General features: G+C 39.1%; 1 protein-coding gene across 1 annotated transcript in view; it reads right to left on the reverse strand.

Annotated features, from left to right (window-relative positions):
* Positions 1–26,713, reverse strand: part of VPS13B (vacuolar protein sorting 13 homolog B) — an 811,037-nt gene that overhangs the window by 68,541 nt on the left and 715,783 nt on the right. The window contains exon 43 of the mRNA XM_045996973.1: positions 21,454–21,615. Within this exon, the coding sequence (XP_045852929.1) occupies positions 21,454–21,615 (162 nt within the window). The remainder of the gene's footprint in view (positions 1–21,453; positions 21,616–26,713) is intronic.

Below are 26,713 nucleotides of genomic sequence, written 5' to 3' on the forward strand. Positions count from 1 at the left end.
TAAAATTTTTATTTATTTATTTGAGAGAGAGACAGTGAGAGAGAGCATGAGCGAGGAGAAGGTCAGAGGGAGAAGCAGACTCCCGTAGAGCTGGGAGCCCGATGCGGGACTCGATCCCAGGACTCCGGAATCATGACCTGAGCTGAAGGCAGTTGTCCAACCAACTGAGCCACCCAGGCGACCCAATATGTAATGTACTTTTTTTTTTTTTTTAAGATTTTATTTTATTTATTTGACAGAGAGAGATCACAAGTAGATAGAGAGGCAGGCAGAGAGAGAGAGAGAGAGAGAGAGAGGGAAGCAGGCTCCCTGCTGAGCAGAGAGCCCCACGCGGGACTCGATCCCAGGACCCCGAGATCATGACCTGAGCCGAAGGCAGCGGCATAACCCACTGAGCCACCCAGGCGCCCCAATATGTAATGTTCTAAGAAGAAATTGAAAATTGAAATAACTTCAAAAATTTTCCCAATTCATTATACTCTTGGTAGAAATTTTAGGTGTTCTAAAAAAAATTAACATTCAATCTAAGTGAAATAAACTATTAAATATATGTATATATTAATATGTATTGTTAATTTATATTAAAGCTTAGGCATCATGTGTATTTTTTAAACTTCTAAACCTATCACTATATCCAAGAGCCTAGTGCATAGTAGGCATTCAACAGATATTTGTTGAATAAATAAATCAGTGAGGATTATTGAAAAATAACCCAAAATAGACATTAAAAATTTTTAGTGATATCTGTGATATCTGTGCATAAAATTTCATAAAATACAGTATTAAATAAAAATATTTAGAAATAATTCCTATTTTGAAAATAGTTTTCTTTTTGTCTCACTGTATTTTTAAAATTTTAAAATTTTAATTTCAGTATAGTTAATAGTGTCATTCATTTCAGGTATATAATACAGCCATTCAACAGTTACATGTATTATTCAGTGCTTATCAAGGGAGTGTACTCTTAGTACTTATCAAGGTGCTTATCAAGTGCTTATCAACGTAAGTGTACTTTTAAAAACAATCCCAAGTTTGTCGTTTTTTTTTTTTTTTTTTATTTGACAAAGAGAAATCACAACTAGGCAGAGAGGCAGGCAGAGAGAGAGGAGGAAGCAGGCTCCCCGCGGAGCAGAGAGCCCGATGCGGGGCTCGATCCCAGGCTCGATCCCAGGACCCGATCCCAGGACCCCGGGATCATGACCCGAGCCGAAGGCAGAGGCTTTAACCCACTGAGCCACCCAGGCGCCCCACAATCCCAAGTTTTTGAATGACCTTTCAACACAGGAGATTTATTTCACATGGATGATGATACTAGATTAAATTACAAATCAATGTAATCCTTCCAATCCATAATTCAGACTCAGTAATGCTGATATTAAAGCCTAAAGTAGATCCCAAATGATAGAGTAGGTGAGCATTTTGAAGGAAAATTAAGTTAAAATATTTTTAAAATTTCTTGTCTATCTAAAATAATATCTGGAAAGCTGTAGATCAAATTACAGAGATCCAAGTTTACTTGCTTATTTGGAATGTGCAAGTAGAACTGATAGTACATGTCCTCCCAATAAATTAACATAAAAATAAAATGAAGTATGTTGCTCATTACTGTTTTGTCAAGGCAGTTACATTTCAGGATGTTCAGAGTATCTGATGTAATGCTAAAAAACCAAGTGGAAAACTTGCTAGATAATGGCTAATGCCTCATGTCACCCTGATTCAATACTGGAACTCTCAGGACCCTCTATATTCTTTTATATTTATTTATAGAACACAATCTCACAAGTAAGGAACGAGAAGAGTGGAAATAAATCATGTTGATTTATTTTCTAGTGGATAACTTGGACTCTTTGATGCAGGGTATTTTGGAAGGAGAAAGAGAAAGAAAGCTTTCCAAATCAGTGGTCCAGGAGGTGAGAAAACAGAGGCCACTCTGTTATCACACAAGCGCTGGGTTGTTGGCTCTTCACCAAAGGGAAGTTGTTGTAGGTTTTCCCTCGCAACTGAATTCAAGGAAGGCCACAAATACTGTGAAATCAGCCTAGAACAACCTGTTACAAAAAGGAACTGTTGCTGGAGTCTAATCCTTGTCAAAAATCTGAATTTCAGATACCGACTCATCAATTCTACATAGGAATTTCTTGTAGGGTGATAATCATACACATGTGCAAAGATTTACCTGGATGTAAGCTTATTCCAGTACTGTTTTAATAATAAAAATTAGGCATTGCTAGGAAACAATATTTTGTCAAATAAAATATTGTAAAAACAATGAAAGCTATCATTTGTTAAACACGTACTATGTGCTGAGCATTGGCCTCAGTGCATTTTATACATTTTCCCATTTATTCCTTAAAACAATCTTATGAGGTAGGTACTGTTGTTCCATTTTACAGATGAAAAAGCAAACCAGGTCACAGAGAGGCTGTGAAGCTGCTCAGGGCCACAGTGCTGGGAGGGCAGGGATAAGATCGAAACTCAGAGTAGTTACAATCTAAGTGTGGTTAAGCACACCAGAGTAGTGGTGCTGACTCTGGTGTGCTTAACCACCCTTAGATTGTAGAATCCTCTGGAACTACCGAAGAAAACAATGACAGCACGAAAAAACATTGAGAATATTAGTTAGCGATAGAGTAATGGGAAAAAAGCAATTATAAAAAGACATGTGTAGTATACATTCCGTTTTTGTAAAATGAAGAAAAAGTACTTGTGCATGTTTTTCAGGGAGAAAATGGCTAGAAATATTCTGGAATGCTAACAGTGGTTATCTTGGGGTTGTGTGTTTTAAGTATTCCTTTGTGTATGTGTTTTGTGTGCTTTTATGTAATTTCCCAATGTCATACTATAAATATGTATTATTTTGCAATCAGATAAACATTAATGTTATTAAAAAGAAAAACGTCTAATAGAAAGCATACAGAGCCTGCATTTTAAGGGAAAAGAAATGACACGTTTCTATTTTAGTTAACTCAGATTCAGCTTCCTGCCTGAAGTCTCCCGCTCTGTCCCAGCTGGTGTCACCACTTTCTCATTTGCACTGCAGCCGCTTTGCTAAAAAGGGTGACACAACGGTCAGTTCATCTCTGTAGCCTCCCAGCCCCTCCCAGAGGGTCTGGTTTGCTCTAATACTTATTCACATAATCCTTGGAGCAGTTTAATGTAATTACTTGAGCTTTCTTCCCCAGGGTGATAGTTTTTTTTTTTCCCCAATATAGCAAATATTTTTAGGATCTACATCTATTAAATGTTTACCATAAGCCAACGAACTAAGCCACACGTGGTGGATATAGAGATGAACGAGACACATTACTCACACTGGAAATGCTCACAATGGAGGGGGAGAAATAGATACTTAACAAGAAAAATTATGCTGCAAAATTTTATGAGAGGAAGGAAAACTTGTTGTAGGACTCCAGAGGTATTCTGCTTGGGGAGTTAAAAGATTGACCAGAGGACATATTAGTTACGAAAAGAAATAACATGAAAAACCCATGTTGAAATAGAGTAAATAAAAGATAGACAGGGCTGTTGTTTCTGCTAAACAAAAGCAGGCTACAGCCTAACTTGGAGTGGGTCTTTCTGCACAAAATTAATGTCCACAAAGCACACTGACTGCATTATAAACAGGGACAGGTCCTAAAAGTAGCAAGCTATAGCTTCAAACCGTTTTTGCCAACAAACAACTTCTTGTCCTACTTCTCATCAATGTAATTTGGAAAATTAACTTTATAGTATGAACTCATCGGCTTACAATCCTCTGATAGCTTTGATCCTAACCCAAATGGAACCATTGAATTTTGATCCCGGAAAGGAAAGAGTCATACTGGAACAAAAATCATCATTTTAGGAAGCCAGATCTTGCTCTTATACAGGCAGAGACGTGCGTAGGTTCTTGGGGATGAGGACGCGCGAGGGTCAGAAGAGGACCTGCCCATGAGGGAGTGGTACGGAAAGAGAGGCTAAAGAGGCACAGAACTCCCCGTCAGTGGCCGCCGCTTCCCCTCCGGGCATCAGTCATCAGTAAACACCGGGGACCCCACAGAGCATTAGAGACACGGATGGAAAGTAACTGACAGTTTCTTAGGCTGTTTGATGTCCTGCTCTTCACTATCTCCCTCGTGTTTCAACATCCACAGAGAGAGAATATCTCCCAGGGAGAAACAGGTTGTGGCCATGCGCCGCTGTATTTTATGAGCGGTCATCATGAGATAATCGTTACAGAGGAAGGAGGACTCAGGAACAACAAAAACAGATGCGAACAAGGGGAACTGTAGTTTTTCATAAGGTGTGACAGTTTGGGGTATCCGAGAACCATGAAAAGATGTAGGAAAAGGTGTCACCTCTGTATAGCTAAGAAATAGTAGGACATGCCGGCTACAAAGCGGGAAGTGAGACAGGAATTGACTTTGTCCTTCTGCCCTGCAGCTGGGGATGAGAATAACAATCTCATTGTTCCTCAAGTGATAACAGACTCTAACCAAGGACAATCCATACACTATAATCACTGACAAACACTGAAAATAACCCATGTGACCTCTGAAAAAAATATTACAAAGCAAAGAGAAGAGGATAGCATCTTAAAAAGTGAGCAGGAGAGAGTGGTTACCATAAACTCCCTGTTGCAGAATTCAGGCAAAGAATATCAAGAAAGTTTTTGGTCTTCTTTAAACTGTGTAAAAATACATGATTTTTGTAAAACTGTAGAAAATCACTGAGAGGAAGGAACAGTCTGGCAAAAACAGAAAAAAGCCTGAGCTTAAAATAAATAGGTGATATAAAAAGGTAATTAGATAAAACAATAAATGCAGGAAAAACTAAAAAAAGCATTTGCAGAATAAGGATTCCTACTGACGGAAGTAGAGCAAGTAGGAAGAACTGCTACGAAAAAAACTGAAAACTTTTAAAAACAAAAATATAAAGAAATAGGACAGAAAATGTCACAGGTATGAAAGAAAAACAAAATATACACAATTAATATAAACAAGAAATAATTCAATCATATCTTCCGTCTATAAGGCTCTATAGCTTTAAAACAGTGCATTGGGGGCGCCTGGGTGGCTCAGTGGATTAAGCCGCTGCCTTCGGCTCAGGTCATGATCTCAGGGTCCTGGGATCGGGCTCTCTGCTCCACGGGGAGCCTGCTTCCTCCTCTCTCTCTCTGCCTGCCTCTCTGCCTACTTGTGATCTCCCTCTCTGTCAAATGAATAAATAAAATCTTTAAAAAAAAAAAATAAATAAATAAAAAAATAAAACAGTGCATTGTGTCTTTCCATCGTATAGTTTACGGTGAATTATTTGAATTTCCATGGGTAAATAGGATGTCAAATGTCACACATTCCTAGCAAACAGTAAGGCTTATCCATGTTTCAACATATCTATAAGCAAATCATAGAATCTTTCTAAAATTAGAAAGATTTATATTTTATAAGTAACTCTAAACAGAAATCCAAATTAAAAAATTCATTTATGGTTTTTCACTGTTCAGGTATCAGTCTCTGTTCGGTATCTGGCTAAAAATTATGTACTTATCAAAAAGAAGTTAAAAAGGAAGTAAGAGTACGGTGAATAATTGTGGTACTTCTGATTTATATATTGTCTACAAAACAATGAGATGCTTCAAGTATATTCTTTACTAAAAAATTACCTAAATCAAATTATCTAGTGAAAAATTCTGTACTTCAAAAAAATTTTTGCAAAAAGATGTCATGAGCAAATTTTCTCATATATTAAAATATAATTTTATGTATAATTTTGGGGATATTTTAATCATAAAATCAGATACAAAGGCACATAGTAAAGGAAGTATGAAAGGACATATTGGTTTCAAAGAGCTCATTTCAGCATTACACATATATATTGTTTCCGTGTTTCTAGAGGGTGTGGACTTCCCTATATTTAAATGATATGTGACTGAAAAAACATACTAATGACTGCCTTATATCTAGAATTGTGTGAGTCTTTTAAGATGGCTTACCCCCGACAACTACCGCAAAGGGTTGAAAAGCAAAGATTCAGAAAAATGTGATATGTACGTGTATGTGCACATGTGAGTACAGAAAAGGATGATCTGTCCATAAAATATGAGATAATTCTTATTTTCTTTTAAACTAATTAAATCAAATAATAACTTCAATTGCTTAATCTCCAACAGCCAGGTGATTCTGGTGTTGTACAGATATACTCTTTTGACAGAATGATAGCCAATGGTCACCATGCCCTTGGTTGGACCCAACTTTTCAGTGGAAGAGAAAAGAGCATGTTGGACAAAAACAATAAAGAATAATTTAGGTGAACTGAGAAATGGAAACCAGTAAGACAAGAAACTAGAGATACTGTTTAATAGTCATTCAGGTTTGGAAAAATATTTAGAGTTTGTGAGCAAAACTGTTTTGTCTGAAAATCAATTTTGACTAAATATAAATATAAACAGTAGAGAAACCCAACCTAAAAAAACTTTATTTTAAATTGTTCTCAAATGTAACATTCATCATTCAGCAAAGTTTCCTTTAGTGTAAAATAGAAGACATGCCAACACGTGTCCTAAGAAAGGATAAAACAGTTTGACACAATCTTTATTTTTAGTCATCATGGCAATTTAGACAATTATAATTGTAATCCTTAATTTTTAATTAGAAAAAAAAGAATTCAACAGATATAAAAGAAATCCAAATTTTTTATAGTTATTTATTTTCATTTAACTAAACTGCCTTGCCATACTAAGAAAACATTTTTGTAAAGGTTAAATAAAGTATTTCATGGCAACCGCTGCTTCTCAGTGCCTGTATAACAAGAAACATGAGCCAAAGTTGTGCAAGTTGGTTTTCTTTCCCAGTAAGGGAATGTGGTATCTAAGACCTTGTCCTAACTCATTTTATCCCCAAGTGTAAGTCAAGCAAGTCAAATATGAACTAATGCCTGAAGGGAAGTCCCTGACTCCAAAAGTATGGATTATTTCACATTTATCTTAAAATCTGCTCTCAGAGTTCTTAAAATTCACTAACTTGGCAAGTCAGGAATTATCATGAGAAATGAAATAATTTCATAACTATGAAGTCATCCAACATTCCATGCATCTGACACTCATTGGGCTTGGCCATGTCTTGGGCATTATTCTGACCTTTAGATAATAAGCTCTTCAATATCCTGTTCAGTATGGAAATAATTAAAAAGTACCACAGTAAAATAGGTGTGCCATTGTCTTTAACAGAGCTAATGCTTTTGTTACAGACTTGTGCTAATAGGTTATGATTAGAGACAATCACATTATGTATGCTGAAATCTTTATAACATTCTTAATCAGTATTTCCCATTACTTAAAAATGGCAAAATACCATGCTTTAATGGTCCAGCTGCATTCCCTTTCTCCAAGTACTCTGTATGAAAATTCACATTTAAAACAAGTTCAGTAAAGGACCTTTATGTTTAGACATCAAGAATTCACATTTCCAGAGCACAGGCTTGTGAAAAGCCTTTGAGTGTCTTGTAAAAAGCTTAAGGAATCTTCAGTACATTTTTCTCCAAAGCTATATTTCAATATCTAAAATTTATTGCCAGAGGAAGGACAGAGAGACCATTAGCAGCACCAGCAGTCATTCCTCTGGGTGCTTCACAGCTGAAATAATCCCCAGTTGTTCTTTTTCATGCAGGCTTGTAGAAAACTCCAGAAATCAGCCTTAGGACTGAATAAAGTGCCCTATCACAATCCTATCTTTTTCATTTCTGGGGAAAGACTTTAAAAGTCTTAACTAGGTTATACTGCAAATCATTTTTATGAAGAAACTTTGAAAAATACAGGGAAAATAAAACTCGGCCCCAAAGCTCTGCCTCTCATTTAGAGTGAATGTATTTCCCAACAGAAAATGAAGACATTCCAAGTACGCTTTAGCTACCAGATACTTAATGACCAAAACTGCTAGGGCCCCATTTACATCTACTGGTCACTTCATAAGGCCCTCTAAGCTTCCTCAGAGAATGTAAATCTCTTGGAATCTCTCATGAAACTGAAATATTTGAGAGAGAAAGGTGAAAGGACAGAGTCTCCACTCTATTACTTTGCTCTTTCAATTACTGCCTAAAACCGAAATAAAGACGCAGTTGGTGGTGACTGGACAGTAGGTTCCGGGTACTCAAACGGAGTCAGTGTTTACAGAATATTTGGGATTAAAATCCTTGCCAGATGGTCCCAAGAAGTGTTTACCTCACTGTTGATTTTAGCTATCTTAATGTCAGCAACAGTAAAAAGAAGCTTGTTACTGCCACTGGGGAGCAAAGGCACACAATCCTTCCTCCCCACATGGAATTGCTAGTTGCAGGCAGCTGTGCCCTACACAAGAGCCATACTGGAGGTTTCTGGGAATTGACTTCCATGACTAGAAAAGGAGATTATGTGTGGCAAAGTTAACTTGAAATGATTTACTTTAAATCGGGAACATTTGGTAACTATACGACAGTACTTTTAGTTTATGACAAAAATAAGATTTTTTCACAGTTAATTTGGGAAGAGTTGGGGGTGCATGGCTGACTCAGTCGGTAGAGCAGGCAACGCTTGATCTCAGGGTCGTGAGTTCGAGCCCCATGTGTGGTGTAGAGTTTACTTAAAAAAAATGAAAAAAGAACAAATTGGGAAGACTTGGACATGCACATGGACTCAAAAGGTACTCTCCTTTGGAGAATACAGTGAATTCCCCCCCTGTAGTGATGTCCTAGTTTTGTCATTGTTTTCACTGGAAGCCATGGGAGGTCAAAGGGGAGGAGGTGTGGGAGACCAGGGGCTACTCCTAATTAAAAGCCCAACTTCACTGACAGTATACAGAATATACATTTTGAGATCACAAGACCTCTTTTTGTGTATCTGTACAGCACACACACAATATCCAATTGGATGGAAACAAGTTTACAATTTTCATATTGTTAAAATAATTAAGCTTTTAAGTCTATGTTCTTGAAAAATGTCAGAAACGTTATAAGTAAGTAATGAAAACATTTACTCAGTGAACATTTACCAAATGCCTAATATGAGCAGGCTACAGGATTAGATGCTGTGAAAATTCGTTTTTTTAAAGCCTCCTACTCTTTTCTTTCTTTTTACTTTCAGCAAATACCCATTATTACCTCATCTCCATTCACATTCATGCTCATTCTCTCTCTCTTATTTCAAAGTCGGAGGAGGCTTTCCTGCTAAGTTGCAAATGGCCCCCAATTCTCTCAGCAACTCTCAATGAGAGGTAATACCTAGTTCCTTATTCTTTGGATCTGGCCTAACCCTGTGACTTGTCCTGCCCAAGAAGAGATGTTGACAGAAGATGCTGTGTGAGCTCTAAGCTTGGGCTCAATAGACTTAGTTTCTGCTTTAGTTTTCCTGTCTGGGCCAGTCTTCTGGGGGCAGTCACATGGAAGAGAACCAAGAGTACCCTGGCCAACAGCCTGCCAACTGCACATATGTAGGTGAGGCCATCTTGGACCACAAGTGAGCCGTGCAGACACCAGAAGAACCTCCTGAGGGCATCTAGGTTTCTGACCAACATACTCATGAGCTAATGCATTTTTTAAAAGATTTTATTTATTGATTTGATAGACAGATCATAAGTAGGCAGAAAAGCAGGCAGAGAGAGAAGAAAGCAGGCTCCCTGCTGAGCAGAGAGCCCGATGTGAGGGTCGATCCCAGGACCCTGGGATCACGAGTTGAGCCGAAGGCAGAGGCTTTAACCCACTGAGCCACCCAGACGCCCTGAGCTAATGCATTTTTTTTTAAGCTACTAAATTTTGACGTGTTCTGTTAAGCAGCAATGGATATCCAATATAAACCTCCTCCCATAGGGTCAATCCTTCTACCTGTGGTCTGGATTCCTTTCTCCTCTCCCATTCTAAGACCTTATGCCATTAATCATTTTTCCTCTCTTCTGCATATCAACCTCTGCTATTTATTGCTTCCGTATAGACCATGCCCAACTTTCTTCCATTTAAAACCGTTGCTTGATCCTGCAGTCAAGATTAAAAAAAACAATTCATGCCGATTCTCTCCATTTCCTCACCTTCTGTTCATTTTCAATCCACTTCAAGTCGGCTTCTATCCATATTTTGCCATGAAAATGCTTTCTTGGAGCCATCAATGACCTCTCATTTGCCAAATACAATGGCTTCTTCAGTTCTTGTTTTACTCAATCTCTGTATGGCATCTGACAAATCCCCCCCTCTAGATATTCTCCTTTCTTGGCTTTTAGGACACTGTATGTCCTGCTTTTCCTATTATATCTTGGTTTTCTTATACCTCTTACCCCTTCCAGCAGATCTCACTTCTTAGCCTAATTTCCTTATGACACCCCACTTCCAAGATCGCACCAGTGATCCCTGTCTTCTGCTATTTGTACTTTTGCATAGTCCCCTCCCATGCTGAATAGGGCTGATCTGTGTAACCACTAAGATATCACAGAAATGACAACGAATGACTTCTGAGCTTAGGTCATAAAAGACACTATGGCTTCTGTCTTGTTCTAAATTGATCTGGATCACTTGATCTGGGGGAAGCCAGCGGCTATGTCATGAGAGTACTCAGCCAACTCTATGGAGAGATCCTTGTAGCAAAGAACCAAGTCCTCCAGCCAAGAACCACGTGAGTGAGCCATTTTGGAAATGGATTCTCCAGCCCAGTCAAGCCTTTAGATGACTACAGTTCCAGATGATGTCTTGATTGTGACCTTCTCAGGGACTCTGAGCTACAGCTACCCAGTTCAACCACTCCTCAAATTCTTGGCTAATAAAATGGAGATTAAAAACAATGTCTGTTGTATTATCTACTTGGGTTTTTGGGTAATTTATTAAACAGCAATATGTAACTAATATAGATTTTGTTTTCTCCAAGTGGGGTGCTACTATAACAAAAGCCGAAAAATGCAAGGGGCTTTGGAGCAAGTGGGCAGAAACTAAAAGGACTTGAGAAGAGTGTTGGTGACTATCTAAGGTGCTTCAAAGATACTGTTAATAGTTATTTAATGGCCTGAGAGGAGGCTGTCAATGAGGACAATGATGCTGGACAATGGAAGAAGGGACATTGCTATGCAATGGCAGAGAGTTTAGCAACACTATAAGCTAGAGTGACATGGAAAGTATAAATGTGCCTAATCAACTATGTGATGTGGCTAAGGAGATTTCTGGGCAGTGCTGAAGTAACTCCTGGCTTCTATCTGCTGCTTATATTAAAGTCTGAGAGGGGTTGAGAGAAGTTTAAGAAAGAAGTGTTAGATAAAAAGGAGCCAGGACTTGGTAGTTTTCAACATTTCTAGCCTTCAGATGGCAAATGATGCTAAAATTAAGAAGTGGTTTCTGTGCAAAGATCAAATCCAGGACATGACCAGGAAAGCTGGTTTAGAGATGAAGCTAAGAATGTGGCTATAAAATCCTTTGTTAGGATTGCAGAAAGATCTAAATTGGTGTCCCAGCAAACTACTCAAACAAGGACTTCTATGACACTCAGCAGCATGAGCAAATCCCAAAGCAGAAAGGAATTATCTTGAAGAGATACATGATTTTGTCCACTGTAGTAAATCTCAGTAAGGTTAAAAAGAGACCCACAAAGTCATTTAAAGAATTGTATTGGCAGAAACACTGCCAATTTTGACTGAAAGACACAAAGTATAAGATGGTAAAGAGGCCCGTTGAGTCTTCAAAATTATACTCAATTTTGAAAACTACTCAAAAAAATCTGAGCAGACTATGAAGTGAAAACAAAGGACACTTTTCAAGAAAAGGATGGATGACTCAAGGAGGCTTGAGCCAAGAGTCCAAAGCCATGAGCCATGGATAATTACTCTTGAGCAGGAGTATGAATGATTACTAATCAAGAAACTTCTGACATTTATCTGGTTGGATATTAGAATTTTTATGGACCAGTAATTGATGGGTTTCCCTTTTCTCCTTTTATGAATGGGAGTGTCTGCATTAGCCATCTTTTTGCCTGTACACCAATGCTGTACATTGTTCTACTGCAAGAAATAACTAACAAAGTCTTCTTCTCTTAGCCCTGCCTCCTTGGACATTCTGATCTATTCCCAGTGCTACTTAGGCACTGATGAAAAACCCAATTTTTACCTCTTAGGCCAGACTATTCTTATGACATTCTGACTCTCATTCATTTGCCTCCTCTACATGGCCACTTGGATGTCTGGTTAGAAAGGGAAAAGGGAAGGAAAGAACCTTTGGTTATAGAGAGCTGAATTCTTCACAGAAACTTTATAAATGTTATTGCATGGGATAGTCACAAAAATCTCTTGATTTTGCAGAAGAGGAAGCCGAGGCTCCAAGGAATTAAGAAACTTTTCCAATCTTACATAGCTAACAAGCCTTAGGAGTGAAACCCAGGCACGTATGGCTACAAATCTGTGTTTTTTCTAATATATCATCCTTTCTGCCCTGCCAAGTAACCCAAAACTCAACGTGTCCAAATGGATTTTAGAGTCACCCTGTTGTGTTCTCATATCCTATTCCATCCTCTGTCCCTAAACACTGTCTTTTTCTACTCAGTTGCCTGTCTTGGGCCAACAGCAACGCTGCCAAATTGTCCCTTAATTCTGAAACCTCAGAGTTAAACTAGGCCCTTCCCTTCCATGACCAGTAAGCAAATCCTGGTGATTGTAACTCCCAAATGACTTCTGAACAGATCACTTCCAGCACAAACCTTCCCTTCTAGCCTCTCTGATACCTAAAGAAAAGTTCAAAGTTATTCCAATAGTCTACCCTACAATTTCTCTCCAGCTAATCCTCAAGATTTTCTCTTTCTCTTTGGTTTTCAGTAGTTTCATCATGAGGTGAGTTTCTTTGAAATGTCTGTTTGGGGTTTTCTGAGCTTCTGAGGCCTGCAAATTTCCATCTTTCACAAAACTTGGGACATTTCTCGAGTTAATTTAATTTTTTTGGCCCCACTCTCTTTCTCTCTTCTCATTCTTGGGTGGTAATTACTCATATTTAGACCTTTAGAAATTGTTCCACAGGTCCCTGCAGTTCAATTCGTTTTGTTTGAATCTTTTTCTCTCTTTCACACTGGATGATTTCTACGGACCTATCTTCCAGTTTACTGCCTTTTCTTCTCTGTCATGTTGTATTATATTTCTATTACTGAAAGACAAATTGCCACAAATTTAGCAGCTTAAAAGAACACACATTTACCATCACTCTGTCTGTAGGTCAGGAGTCCAAGTAGGGAAGAATCCACTTCCAAGTGCGCTCAGGTTGTTGGCAGAATGTCTTCCCCTGTGGCTACAGGCTGAGGACTCTGACTTACTAATGACTGGGACTGGCAGCCACCTGCAGGTCCTGGAGGCTTCCTGCCCCCTGGCCTTCTCTGTAGGCACTCACCACATGACATTTTACTTCCTCGAGGCCAGCAGGAGCTTATGGGTCTCTCTCTCTCCTCACAAAAGTGCCCAGCCCCTCTTTTGGAGCTTTTATCTGATTCAATTAGGTGCACAAAATGTTCTCCATTTTGATTAAAAATCAACTAATTTGGGATCTTAATAACAACTGTAAAATACCCTCTCCTTTGTTATAGTTGCTTTAAAGTATATGGTCATCTTGGTATTGATATCTGTTAATTATCTTTCTCTTGAAACTGAACTACTTTTGGGGGGTGCTAATTCTTGAGAATTTGTTGTATAATTTTGGTTTGTATTATGGACACTGTCAAGGTTTTGTTGTGGAAACTCTGGATTTTCTTATAACTGCTCCAGAATGTTAATGTTTTTGATTTAACAAGTACTCAATTCATTTAGACTCAAATGGAAAACTCTCACACCTGAGCAAGTGGCTGCTGGGTTTCATTCGGTTCTTGAAGCCTTGGGTACAGGCTGCTTCCAGTTTTCCCCAGGCCCACATGCTTCCACAGTCAGTGGACAGTTGGGTCGAATAATTCTCCCACTTTCTGGCTTTCCCCCATCCAAGGTTTTCTCCTCACTCTTTAGCAGCCTTGGTGGCCTGAGCTCTTTCCCCTGCTACGTGGGGCCAGGAAGACGACAGGCTACCCCTGCGCTGAAATGACTGCAACTGCCATCCAGCACAGCCACCAAACAAGGGGGAATTCACTCTGCAGGCTGCTTACTCCGAGTTTTGATTCCCCTCCAAAATCTGCCTGCCTTTGTTCAGTTTCCAGAAGTAGTTCTTTTTGTGTTTTGCTCAGAATTTATAGCTATTATTCACAGAAGGATGGGTCTGCTAGGCATTTACCCCGAGCGATGACTTCTCCTCAGCCTTGACTCAGTCACTATGACCTCTGTCACTCCGGGGCTCTGCGGCCAGGTCCACACTGCTGCCTGCTGGCATCCTCTGTCTCCTCCAGACTGTCTTTCCAACTACACCACAGGGATCTCTCCAGGATGCAGCTGGGATCCACATACAGGTGGATCTCCTCGGATGGACTGCCGGGTTCTTCAGAACACAGTTCCTCTGAACTGTGGTGTGCTGGTGTTTTTTCACAAATGAGTTCAAGCCACGGCTCGAACTCACTTGTGAAAAAACACTGCTGAACAGTCAGGAATTTTGTGGTCTGGTTATTAAATCATTAGTACCTTGAGATCAGCTATGGTGGGAGCATTCACCCCACCAAAGTTAGCCAGCCCTCCATATCTGGACTTCCCCAACACCAGCCAAGAGCCCCGTTACCAACACACATCTCTTCGGCGGGGCACACAGTTTTTAATGCCTGAGTTACTGTGAACAAAATCCGAATCCCCCTGAACATGACATGCTACCAATATATCTACATCTCCCTGGTTCTGTGTCATGTCCTTCCTCCACTACTGTTCACCGGGCCAACTTCTACTCAACCTTCAAACCCAGCCTCCGTGGAAAGCCAACTTTGACCTCGTCAAGTATTTAGTTTCTCCTGCCTTTGTGTTATCACGGCCTCGAGACAGCATTAAAGCTGCTTAGCACAGAACACAAGGGCTCCTACCTACTTTCCCGTTTTGCGGATTCACACGTGTCCTCTCTACTGCAGTCAAATCCGTCTAGCTGTCCTACTAGGCCCTGCTGTGTCCTCCCTCTGAAGCTGTCACACAAGCTGACTCCTTTATCTGGAACACCAGCACTGCCACCCTCACTTCATCGGCCTAACTCTTCCTTAAGCATTAAACTTCCACACAAATATGCCCTCTCCCAGTAAGCCTTGCCAGATTCTCATTCTCAGGTTAGACTTGGAAACATTGTCTTTGCACTCCCATCCAGACCTTGGCCATATCCAGAAGCAATGGACTGTACTTCCTGATTCTCTCACTTTTCTTCCTTATGGTTAGTATTTTAATTCAGTTACCCGTCATTTCCCCCTGTTTTGAATTACTGCAATAATGTCCTGATAGATACTGATCATGTCCATAAAAATCTGTTTACTTTTCTGACTCCCTCATTAGACAGTAAGTTCCTTACAAAAAAAAAATGAACATATTTAATTACACACAAGAGGTCACAATAAATTAACATTTGTGGATTAAAACTGAATGGGAGGCTGGGAGACCAAATCAGCTGCTAGATGGAATTAATGGCAGACAAGAAGGCTTGTGAGTGACTGAGTCAGGCCTTGGATGCCGGAAAATTTGGATATTTAATAGATGATGGGGAGGTTATGAAGATTTTTGGACAGGAAATTGTAATAATTAAAGCATTATTCAGGGAGGTTTCTTGAGATGTAGTCTGTAAGACAGACTGGAGTGGGGCAAAGCTCTAAGAGAATATTTGAGAGAAACTTGCAGTTGTTCATATGAGAATTAAGATAACCACTACTGATAAGTCACTGCACTTGCCACTCTTCCAGTTAGTGTTTGAAATTCCCTGTAGTCTGTGCATAAATTTTTTTCAGGGTTTTTACTTAATTTCTTTCTGCTTTAATAATCTATATCCCTTATTTTAAAAAGTTGAGACCTACATAAAAATGTAATAAACTGGAAAAATATCATCTTAACCTACTACCCAGATGCAACCACCGGCAACATTTTGATATATATCCTTCCAGCATTTTCTATGCATTTGTTCTTATATTGCTAAGATCATTACTATATGTATCTATATGTATATCTATATACATATTTATTTTATATTCTGTTTTCTGATTGATAGGGTATGGTAGCACTTCCTCTATGTAAAAATCTGAAGGTCTAATAATTGTTTATCATTCAGATATGTTAAATTTTACTCAAATTCAGCTTTAAAAGTGACATTTTGGTTTTTAATTGACACTATAAATAAAGCTGTGATAAACATTTTTGGTATATAAACTTCTGTTTCAACTTAGATTATTTCCTGAGAGTAGATTACTAGTAGGGGATTTACTAAATCAAAGGTTGTGACCATTTTAATAGCTTTTGTGCTTATTAAATTGCTTTCTAGAGAGGAAGAATTAATTCCATTTGCATCTTCTAAACAAACTTTAACATGCACACCACATGCCATGTAACAGAGGCAAATACCTGAAAAATTATCACTTTAAACAGTTTTGCCAACATAGAATATTTCCTTATCTCCCTAACTCAACTTTTAAATTTTTAAAACTGTGACTGTAGGGGCGCCTGGATGGCTCATTGGGTGCCTTCGGCTCAGGTCATGATCTCAGGGTCCTGGGATCAAGCCCCACATCAGGCTCTCTGCTCAGCAGGGAGCCTGCTTCCCCCTCTATCTCTGCCTGCCTCTCTGCCTACTTGTGATCAGTCTGTCAAATAAATAAATAAAATCTTTAAAAAAAAAACAAAAACAAAAACTGTGACTGTAACAATAAGGAATGTGCTCTTTCTTTATGACATATATATACATATGCATTATGTAAATGGATATGGAAAGAGTGAAGTGAATGAGAGGTACAGTCTAGTTAATGAAACTGACAACGGGCTGGACTCACCATAAGAGAGGTAGATACTTAAAACCTATTACTATCCCTTTAGACAAGAGAAAAAGTGATCAGATCTCACTTTAAAATAATTTTATATACAGTGAGCTGGAGGACTTTCTATCTATACAAGCCCAGAAGAAGTAAAATAAACATATCTTACTGTTATGTGGTGAGTACAGGTTGGTCATATGTGTTAGATTTAAACTATTACCTGTCACTTCTTAATTTCTGAAACATTTTTCCAAGTTTTCAAGTGACAGAAATACTACTTAGGTCAGAGTGAAACAACCGACCATCAACTGAGTCTTGTCAACAGAGAGGCCTTCAAGCAAGATTGGCAAGCTATGGCTTGTGGGCCAAATGGGGCACACTGCCTATTTTTGTACAGCCTGTGAGCTAAAACGGTTTTTACATTTTTAAATGGTCAAAAAAAAATTGAAAAATACTATTTCGTGACGTGTGAAAGTTACTGAAATTCAAATTTCATCGTCTATAAATAAAGTTTTATTGGAACACAGCCACATCTTTCATTACGGCTGCTTTTGTGCAGAGGGAAATAGTTGCCAGAGACAGGAAGGCCCCAAAAGACCTAAAATATGGACTACGTGGCCCTACACAGAAAAAGTTTGCCAACCTCTGTCTTGGAGTAATATACGATTTTCTATTTTCTTCACTAAATCTGACTATTTTAATGAGTATGTCCCAGATGCTCTGCTGCTCTTCAAAATTCTTACCTTGTTACATTTTGCATTTTAAAATATCTGCCATTTTTTTCTATTAAGTCCCTTTTGGAGCAAAATTTTATTAACTTCTATAGCTCTGTCTAGAGCCCATTTTCACCTAGGTAGATGGTTTGATTACTGAAATTAAGTCACTAGTAGTCGAAATTCTGCAATTCTAAAAAACACATCACCTATAAATTGTGCATGTTTTGAGGATAAAAACACATGTAATTCCTTACATACAAGGTAGAGGCATTCCTATTTCAAGTTTAATTAGCCAACAGTGCTCTCTATCAACCAGGAAAGAAAGTCAACTTGAACAGTCTATACACACATCCTACTGGCTGATGGAAATGTCCCTATATTGTTTGGCTACATTAAACAAAACCTCCCTTGACCCTAAGCTGCACCTACTACCCATATTCTGGGGAAAGATACCATCAACTCACACCTATAGTCCTTAGAGTCAACTTCCTACAATATGAAGCACTTCTTTGAAGACCAGTCGCTTGCTGGTTATTCTCATCTAACTGGATCTGAAGTCTACTGAAGTGGGAAATCTAAGAGCCTCTGTGATGGCATTTACGATTGTGCAGCCGAGTATGTTCAACGGTTCCCTGGGAATTAGTTTTGTTCTTCCTTTGTTTGTTTAGGCAAGCAATGGTTGCGGGATATCCAACATTTTAAATGATTCTGCCTCAGAGCATGTGTTAGAAACTATAAGGAGAGTTTACAACTTTTCGATTTTAAAATCGGCTTTGGATTTCTGGAATTGGTGTGTCCCTGTTTCTTCCCATCCTGTTGAGACTTACTGTTGTTAGCAACCTCCTGTGTGGTTCTAAGATCTGCTGACCTCTTTGAAACCTTTCCAGCTGTCATTGCCACTTTCTTGATCTCTGCAATATAAGCTACATTGTTTAGTGGAGTTAAGTTCTATGACCTCTGGAAATCCTCCCTGAGACTATGAATTGACTAACACCCAAGGTAGCATAAACATGCAGACACAAATGTTCCTAAAACGCAGCCTGCTGGGCAACGCAGGATATGACGTGGAGTCTGGAAAAAGCAACAGTTTGCTCACTCGCAAGGCTATGACTACCTCCAGGTGCAGTCTGAAGCTAAACGGCTAGGTTTTCTGGGCCTCAGATGTAACCTCTCATTAGAACACAACAGAATTTGCAATTGTGGATGTAAGGAATTCCATGAAGACCCTCTGGGCCCATTAAGACTTCTGGCTTCAGAGGGTCCTAAAACACACTTCCTTCAACCTATAGAGTTTGGTAAAGAGACACCATTTTTTTTTTTCTTAAACAAAGTTGATCTAAGTTTTAGCTTGAAGATTATAATGCTTATAGCTCATTAAAATTTGTATCCAGAGAATGCAGTTGCAAATTGAAAAGGAAAAAGAAAAGTTTAGTAGATATCTGTCTTGTGTCCAGTTTGTCATAAAAAGGTTCTTATTATTTTTGGTACTAAAGTTAAGACTTTGCAAGGGATTTACTTGGACTAAGAATTCCACATTAGTTTGGCTTTAAACGTAGAGTGCAGACTAGCGATTCTCAGCCTATCTTTTGAAACCTTACAGCTTTGCTGTTCTAACAGACAAACCATGTAGCCCAAACCTAGGAGAGCTGGACAATGCCGTAGAAATGACACGCTATTGAGAATCAAAAGATATGGATTTCAGTCCCAACTTTACCACCATTTCAACCTAACATTTCCATTTGTCTCCTTCGTTATAACACGCATAACAACACAAACCGCACATGGATATTGTGAAAACAAAACTAGTAACAAATACAAAAAGACCTTGAAAACGTGCAAAAGAGTAAAATACGCAGGTGTCATGTTGGTAGCGGTCAGCCATGCTTCCTTCCTGTTTCTTTCCTTCCCACCCAGATACTGCATGCCTATAACATGAAGACTCCTGTTTCTCCACATTACTGAGCCAGCTGCTCTTAAGATCACCCTTCTCATCCTGGCTCCAGTATCAGGAAATCTTTTTTTTTTTTTTTTTTTTTTTTTAAGATTTTATTTATTTGAGAGAGAGTGCTCGAGTGAGAGAGTACATGCAGGGGGAGCGGCAGGCAGAGGGAGAAGCAGACTCCCTGCAGAGCAGAGAGCCCGATGTGGAACTCGAACCCAGGACCTTGAGATCCTGACCTGAGCCGAAGGCAGAGGCTTAACCAACTGAGCCATGATGGAGTCCCCAGTATCTGGGAACCTTGAGGGTCACCAAGGGCTTCTTACAGAGACTAGGAGGGGTGGTAAGCTTCCTGCACTTTGCTTTCTATGGGCGGAGGCTGGAGCGTGGGTGGGTGTGGGTGTGGGCGCCGTGGCCATGGGCATAGTAGAGGGCTACATGGAGCTGAGCCTTCCCAGAGGTTTCTCCTGTCCCTGAAAAATGCAATTACTGTGGAAACTTTTCGAACATCTAAAAGGCTATACGACAAGTATTAACATGGGTTGTCTCTGGATGGTTGCCATTATAGGAGTTCTGGGGGGGGGGGGGGGTTTGTTTCTTTTTTTTTTTTGCTTTAATTTTTTTGCCATATATCTGTATGTTCTCACTTCTGCAATTAGTAACACAAAAACCCAAAAAGGTATTTTGAAACAAACAAACAAGCAAACAAACTGGTTTTTAACTATGTTATAAAAGGCAAACAACTCAACCACTTAAGAACATGGAAATTTCTAGAGAGAAACATTAGAAAACAAGGGCATGTCATTCACTCTAAAAAAATGAGTACAACATCATCTCATCTGAGAAATTTTCCTAACAAGTTATATTAAAAAAGGATTTATGTGGTTTTAATGTCCTGTCAGGTTTACTAGAATTAAATAAATATTCTTAAATAAGAATGTACTGTGTCTACCTTTCCAAGTTTTATTCTAGCAGTGTGGCAGTATGAAAAAAAAAGCGAGCAAAAAATCAGAATCTAGCTACTGAGGGCGGGGGAGAAGCAAGAGGGACCCAGAGGGCATAACATATTCTGAAGCTGGTCTATAGACCAGATGGGAAAACTTGCTCTCTAATCTAATGACTTTCTTTTAATCACAAGCAGTAGTTTCCTTATTACCCAGAGTTTTAGAAATACATTATTCTTGAGATGACTTCCTAGGATTTCTTTTACTCATTTAAGACCACATCTTTATATTTAATTCATCCTCATATTATCCCTGCAGGGCACATCCCTCTAATTATTCCCATCTAAAGTGACAGGAAAATGGAATTATACTACTTGGAAAACAGACATCCTTTGGTATGTCTTTTCTCATACCCCCTTGCAAGTCACAGATTGTGAGCTGTCCTTGGAGGGCAAGGACCGTGACTTCCCTGTCTTTGCATGTCCAGTGCCCAGGCCATGCCGGGTGCAGAGTAGGTACGTAGTAAAAATCTGAACAAATGCCTAAATAATAATAGCCAACGTGTAATGCTTACATTATCTTGAGCACTATTCTAGTGCCATTATACACAGTAACTTGCTTAGTCCTCAGAACCCTACAAAAATGCGTGTTACCATTATCCGCATTTTAAAGATGAGAAAACAGATGCCCAGAGAGCAAAGCAAGGTTACAGAGCCGGGATCAAAGCTTACGAACTTGGGCTCTGAAGTCCAACCGCATCACAGCCATACTGAGCTGCCCCTGCAGCACCTGTGATAACCAGGAGACTATTCCCTTCCAAGAGAAGCAAGGTTGTGCTGGGCTCCCACCTCAAACCCTTCCTGGGTTTCTGTCAGAGGCAGCTACGCCATGTGGTTCCTTGGGAGACTTAAAAAGGGAAATAACTGGACACAGGCACACAAACGCGGAATAAACGAATTCCCAATGTTCACAATTGCTGTGTTTGTAAGGCTGTTTCTCAAATACCTGTGGGGATTTGTGGGAGCGCCAGCTGTACTGGTGACTGTGGAGACTCGCCAGCAGAATATTTTCATCAGTATCCACCTGGCCAAACCGCAGTGTCTCCTGTGTGTCATTACAGATCACAAAATGGCTGAAGACCAACTCCTCTACCTCAGGGCATTTGTTCTGAAAGAAAAAGAATACGAAAGCCAACGTGCATCAGATTAATTGCAAGATGTTTGGCAGCTGTCTGCCCAGTGGCGATTGTTACAACACAGAAACACTAAAAGATCTGTTGTCATTAGCTCTGGTATACAAAGTATTCTATACTTCCAGGATAAGCACAAAAAATACCTTAAAGAGATCTTAAATGTTCCAAGAATATGTTTTGATTTATACTCCTGCAAAAGAAATCATAGGCACAGAAGAGTAAAAGAACAATGAGATCCCTCAAACTTTTAACATTTTAAAACGAGTTAACATGCTACAAAGAACGCAGTACAGAGTACTGCACGTTTCTGAGCAGAGTACTGGGGGCTAGAATTACCATGTTCCTGGCCTTCTACACTCGACAATCAAGACCAATTACCAAAGCCACAGTCTGTACCCTACAGAAAGTAAGGTTCATTTAGGTAATACATCCCCAGATCCCTTAAGGGGGAGGGTGGATGTGTGTGTGTGTAAATCTGCTCAGGGAGAGATGTAAATAAAACCATAACTTTCCCTCTATTGTTAAGAGGCTGAACACACAAAACAGACCAGCTCTGGAATCAGTGTAAGCCAAGTTGCAGTTTTTAAGAAAGATAATGTTCATTGAAAAACAGTTGTTGGTGTCTGTGTCAGCTAAGAGTCATCCATCAGCTCATGTCTTCCATTCGCCTGCTGAGGCTCAACAAATTAGTAATATGTTCCTGTGTGGAGACCTTCCTTCTCCACTTAATGGTGTCTCTGTCGGTTGCTGTTACATCCAGACACCGACAAAGTGAGCATTTCTGTGTGTTTTCTTCTATCCCTCTGGTTAGGTTGTGACTTAAAAACTAATAAACATATCTTTTTGGTAAATGAAAAGAATAGTTGAATAGATGCTCAAGCTGAGAATGCAAGAAAAAAAAAATCTTAATTAGCCAATCAATTTGCAGACAAGGGGAGGTCACTGGAACTGATACTTCTCTTGTGGCCTCTATTCCGTGGTTGTGGAGCTAAATGTCATAATGCCACACTAGGTCACTTGCCATTTTCCCAAGGGGAGGGAGAGTAAAAGGGGACACATAACTCACAAGCATAGTGATTTAAGTGATTATGAGGCCTGAGGAAGTCTAAGGACAAAGTACCTAGAATCCAGCTTGGAACAAGACCCGATCTAGAACCTCATCCAGAACAGATGTCTTGGGGGGCAGAATCCACTGCTAGTCATGCACAAGGTCCCCTGAGTAAGGTGGACAGTACTTCTGGGCTGCAGGTGATGAAGGGGCCCTGAAACACTTCATTCTTCCAAATACCCTGGGGACTCACTCTGTCACCCACCAATTTTCACCAATCTCCCTATTCTCATAGTGGAACCTTGCTTGACAACCACACTAATCACAAAAAAAAAGGAGTCTTGGATTAAGAGAGATCAAAGTAATTAGAAGCAATAATTATCTGTTGTTTACCATACTCTACGCTGTGGCTTTTAATCATGAGCTGTGATTTCAATGCTTGACTCCAGTGGGGATGAACGTCCTGCCCGATCCAACCCCTGCCGCATCGTGCCACTCCCCACTTGCTTGCTAAGCCCCAGCTCCACGAACTCTTTCCTGTTCCTCCAACACTGCCTTAGCCCCCTTCCAACTCATTCAACACATCAAGCTCCTTCTTGCCTCAGTGCCTTTCCCTTGCATGGACCTCTTTTCCTTCACACTTAACTAACTTATTTCTACTTAACATTCAGGTTCCTGTTTTCAGGTCACTTCCTCTGGGTAGCCTTCTGGAAGCACCTCCAGACCAGGTCATGTCCCTCCAGTTTAGGCTCACCTCACACTCCTACTGTTTCACTTTCCCTCCTGAGACTAAGAAATCATTTGTTTGATTCTCGGTTCACTCTTGTCTCCATCACTAGAGTCTATATGTGCAGGAGGGCAGGAACCGAGTCTGTGTTATTTTACCAGTTTATGTCCAGTATTCAGCATAATGCCTGACATGTTGGTACTCAGTAAACACTTATGAAGCAAATACATGAGTAAATTTAATTTTTAAAATTATAAGTGAATGCATGTTCATAGTAGAAAAATTAGAAAATATAGGAAGTAGGGATTTTTTTAAGTCTCTAATTTTGCATGCAAATAACTCCTGTTAATATTTTGGTGGATTTTCTTCTAGCAATTTGAATCTCTTCAGAGTATCCAACTTGTTTCTATTCCAGTCTACCCTATCTAATTCTGTCTTACATGTCTTACCTATTTAAAGGTTTATAAACCATTAATCAAACTGGAGTCCAGTGTATAATTATTTTAAAGAGATTTTTCCATTTGCCCTTATATAATCAACATAAACTGCTCTCATAAACTTTTTTCTCTCCTTTACGTCCAAGAGTGTACACATGAAGAAAGGGATATGATTCCAAACTTCCAGTTAGATGTCCTGAGACTGAAATTCAGTTTTCTTAATGAGTTGGGATCAATCTTCTGGTAACACAGAGGTTAAGTTACCAGATGGGGTTTGAGCAGGGAAGAAAAAAAAAGCGCATATTACTTTCCCTCATCTCCAAAAACTGACCTTTAATAAATGATGAGTGTTTTAGAAAAATGTAAATGAAAGAACACAAGGGGGTTGTTTACATTTTTTTAAAGAATACTCAAAGTCCTCAGAGAACTGTTTCTCTACTGTTCCTTCATCTGTGGAGTTCATTATAACTGTAGTAAGTTTAAGCATTTCTTGGAGTGTCTTAAATTCTGGTGTATTTTTAATAAAACAGTTCGTGCACATTTTAAATGACATCATATAGTCTAAGTCTCAGGATGCTCATTCAGATTTGTAATTAAAAGATGGCTTATCTACATTTAAGATTCGTGCTGGAGTGTTGCACAGGCATTTGCAATTAAACAGAGACAGACATCATTCTGGTGTAAGATAAGACACATGATGAGCAAGACCTTCATTTTTAAATAAAAATCCCTTTTACATGTCATTTTGTCCAAATGTGGGGATATGGCATTGAAACATAAAGCGAGTTGCAAGTGGCATTTTGTGTCCTTAATCTGGTTTCACAAAACATTAATCATGTGCCAAAGAGAAAAAAAAAAATCACAGCCAGAGAAATCAGACACTGATGAAGGCTTCTGTTAATCTTGAGCTTGTGACCTAAAGGTGAAAGGCCAAATTGTTTCATTCTTCAACTGTCTGGTCCATCTACACTGGATACAAATGACTTGTCTCAGAATTGAATCCAATAAAAGTATGCAGAGAACTTGAATAACTTATCTTGCTTATTAAATTCATATTTCTCATCGGCAATAATTAGACTGCATATGAGACTACACACAAATAACCTCCAAGCTTGGGAAACTAATCTTCCCCACTAAGGGAATAAACCACATTCAGAACATCTTAGAAACAATGAACTTAATAACCCTCTATAAACCCATTTCAATGTCAAATGTCCTGTAATTTCAAAGTAGTGCATTTTTGTATTTACTTTAGAATGCGTAGGGTTAGATGCCTACCACATTAAAACTTGGTGGCAAGTACCCTTGACATGGGAGGAAACAAGAAAATTACAGCAACAATTACAGAAGTATATCCTCTTGTGGCTCATGTTAACATTGCCAAATCCCTGTATAAATCAGAATCAACTATTCATAGAATGTACCTGTCAGCAATATGCTACGTGACATATGGCTCTACTTAATCAAATATACAATTCCATTTAAAAAAAAAAAAACCCAGAATATTCCTTAAAGGCACTGTGTTAGCCAGTCAGTCATTCGCACTCTGATGTGGTTTAAAACATTTAAATATTTATGCACCGTATTTTATTTATATGTATAGCTGTGTCTAAGAGAATATTTTTACCCTGGGAGGAAACTGATATTTCTGAAGGCCATTTTGCAGTAGTTGCTACACATGAGTCCTCTTAGAATGGCCCTGATACCAAGACAAAAATATTCTGGGTTTAAATGCTCTATCAATGACTCTTTTATATTTCTAGGTTTGTTTTTTATTAAATGCATTGTTCAAAATATGACAAAAAACAGAAATTGGAGCCATGGAGGTTTTTTTCACATCACTATTCGAACCAGCTGCAAAGATTTAGATCACACTAGCTCTTATTTTACGCATGTCCTCTGCAACAAGAAAACCATGGAATGCCCTTAAAAAAGAATTTTAAAATAAAAAACAGATGTGTTATCTTCTTTCCCTTTGCTATTGTAGTGCCATGTTAGGTAATTAATTCCTTAGTCTTATATAGGTCTTCATGCATATAAAGAAAAGAGTTTATTCCCATAAAAATTCTTAAGTTAGAGAACTCCGAGTCCCCCCAGCACACCCCCCACCCCGCCCCCGGCCTGTCTCCACATGAGGTCAGCGCAGGATAGGAGAGCATTTCTCCTGGGGGCCCAGCTCTGCTCAAATGCAGGTAGCACATATGAAAGTTGGGGGTGGGGGGCAAGTGTCCCAGCTTTAAGAGCAACACAAACTTGATGGAAATACAATATTATACCAAAAATCAGTATGGAAGTGGGAATGATTTGTTCTTAAATTACAGTATTATCCAAACATTCTGTGAAATTATTTTCATGCTTGTGGCACGGACAGGTTCCTCATCTTAAACACACCGTGCAGCACAGACTTACACTTCATCCCCTTGTTTGATATGGCTAATTTCTGGCAAGAGATGAAAGGAAGAAAATAATCAATTGAGAGTCTTTAACTGATTAAAAAATGGCAGAATGATAGTAAGGGGAAAGACTCAGACTCGGTGGGCGTGCAGATTTTTTCTCGCTGCTTTCTCCCTTTGAAAAGATGAAATGTTTATTATCAGCAAGGCTCACACAGGTTCTTCATTTCTGCAATGGATGCTTAGACAACTTGATACATAACTAAGTTGAAGCTTTGGCAAAGGAAAGCCATAATACTTGGAAAAAATTTCTGGGAATATGTTCCTTTCCACACAGATGTGGTACATTAGTCACAAAAATGTGGGCATGGTCTCCTATGCATGTGTAGAGAACCCATATTCTCCAAAGCTTTTAAAAATAACATGCATCACTTTGCTAAACAGAGAAAACCCCAAATATTATGGTGC

This window comes from Meles meles, chromosome 1, assembly GCF_922984935.1.
Source record: "Meles meles chromosome 1, mMelMel3.1 paternal haplotype, whole genome shotgun sequence".
Lineage (NCBI taxonomy): Eukaryota > Metazoa > Chordata > Mammalia > Carnivora > Mustelidae > Meles > Meles meles.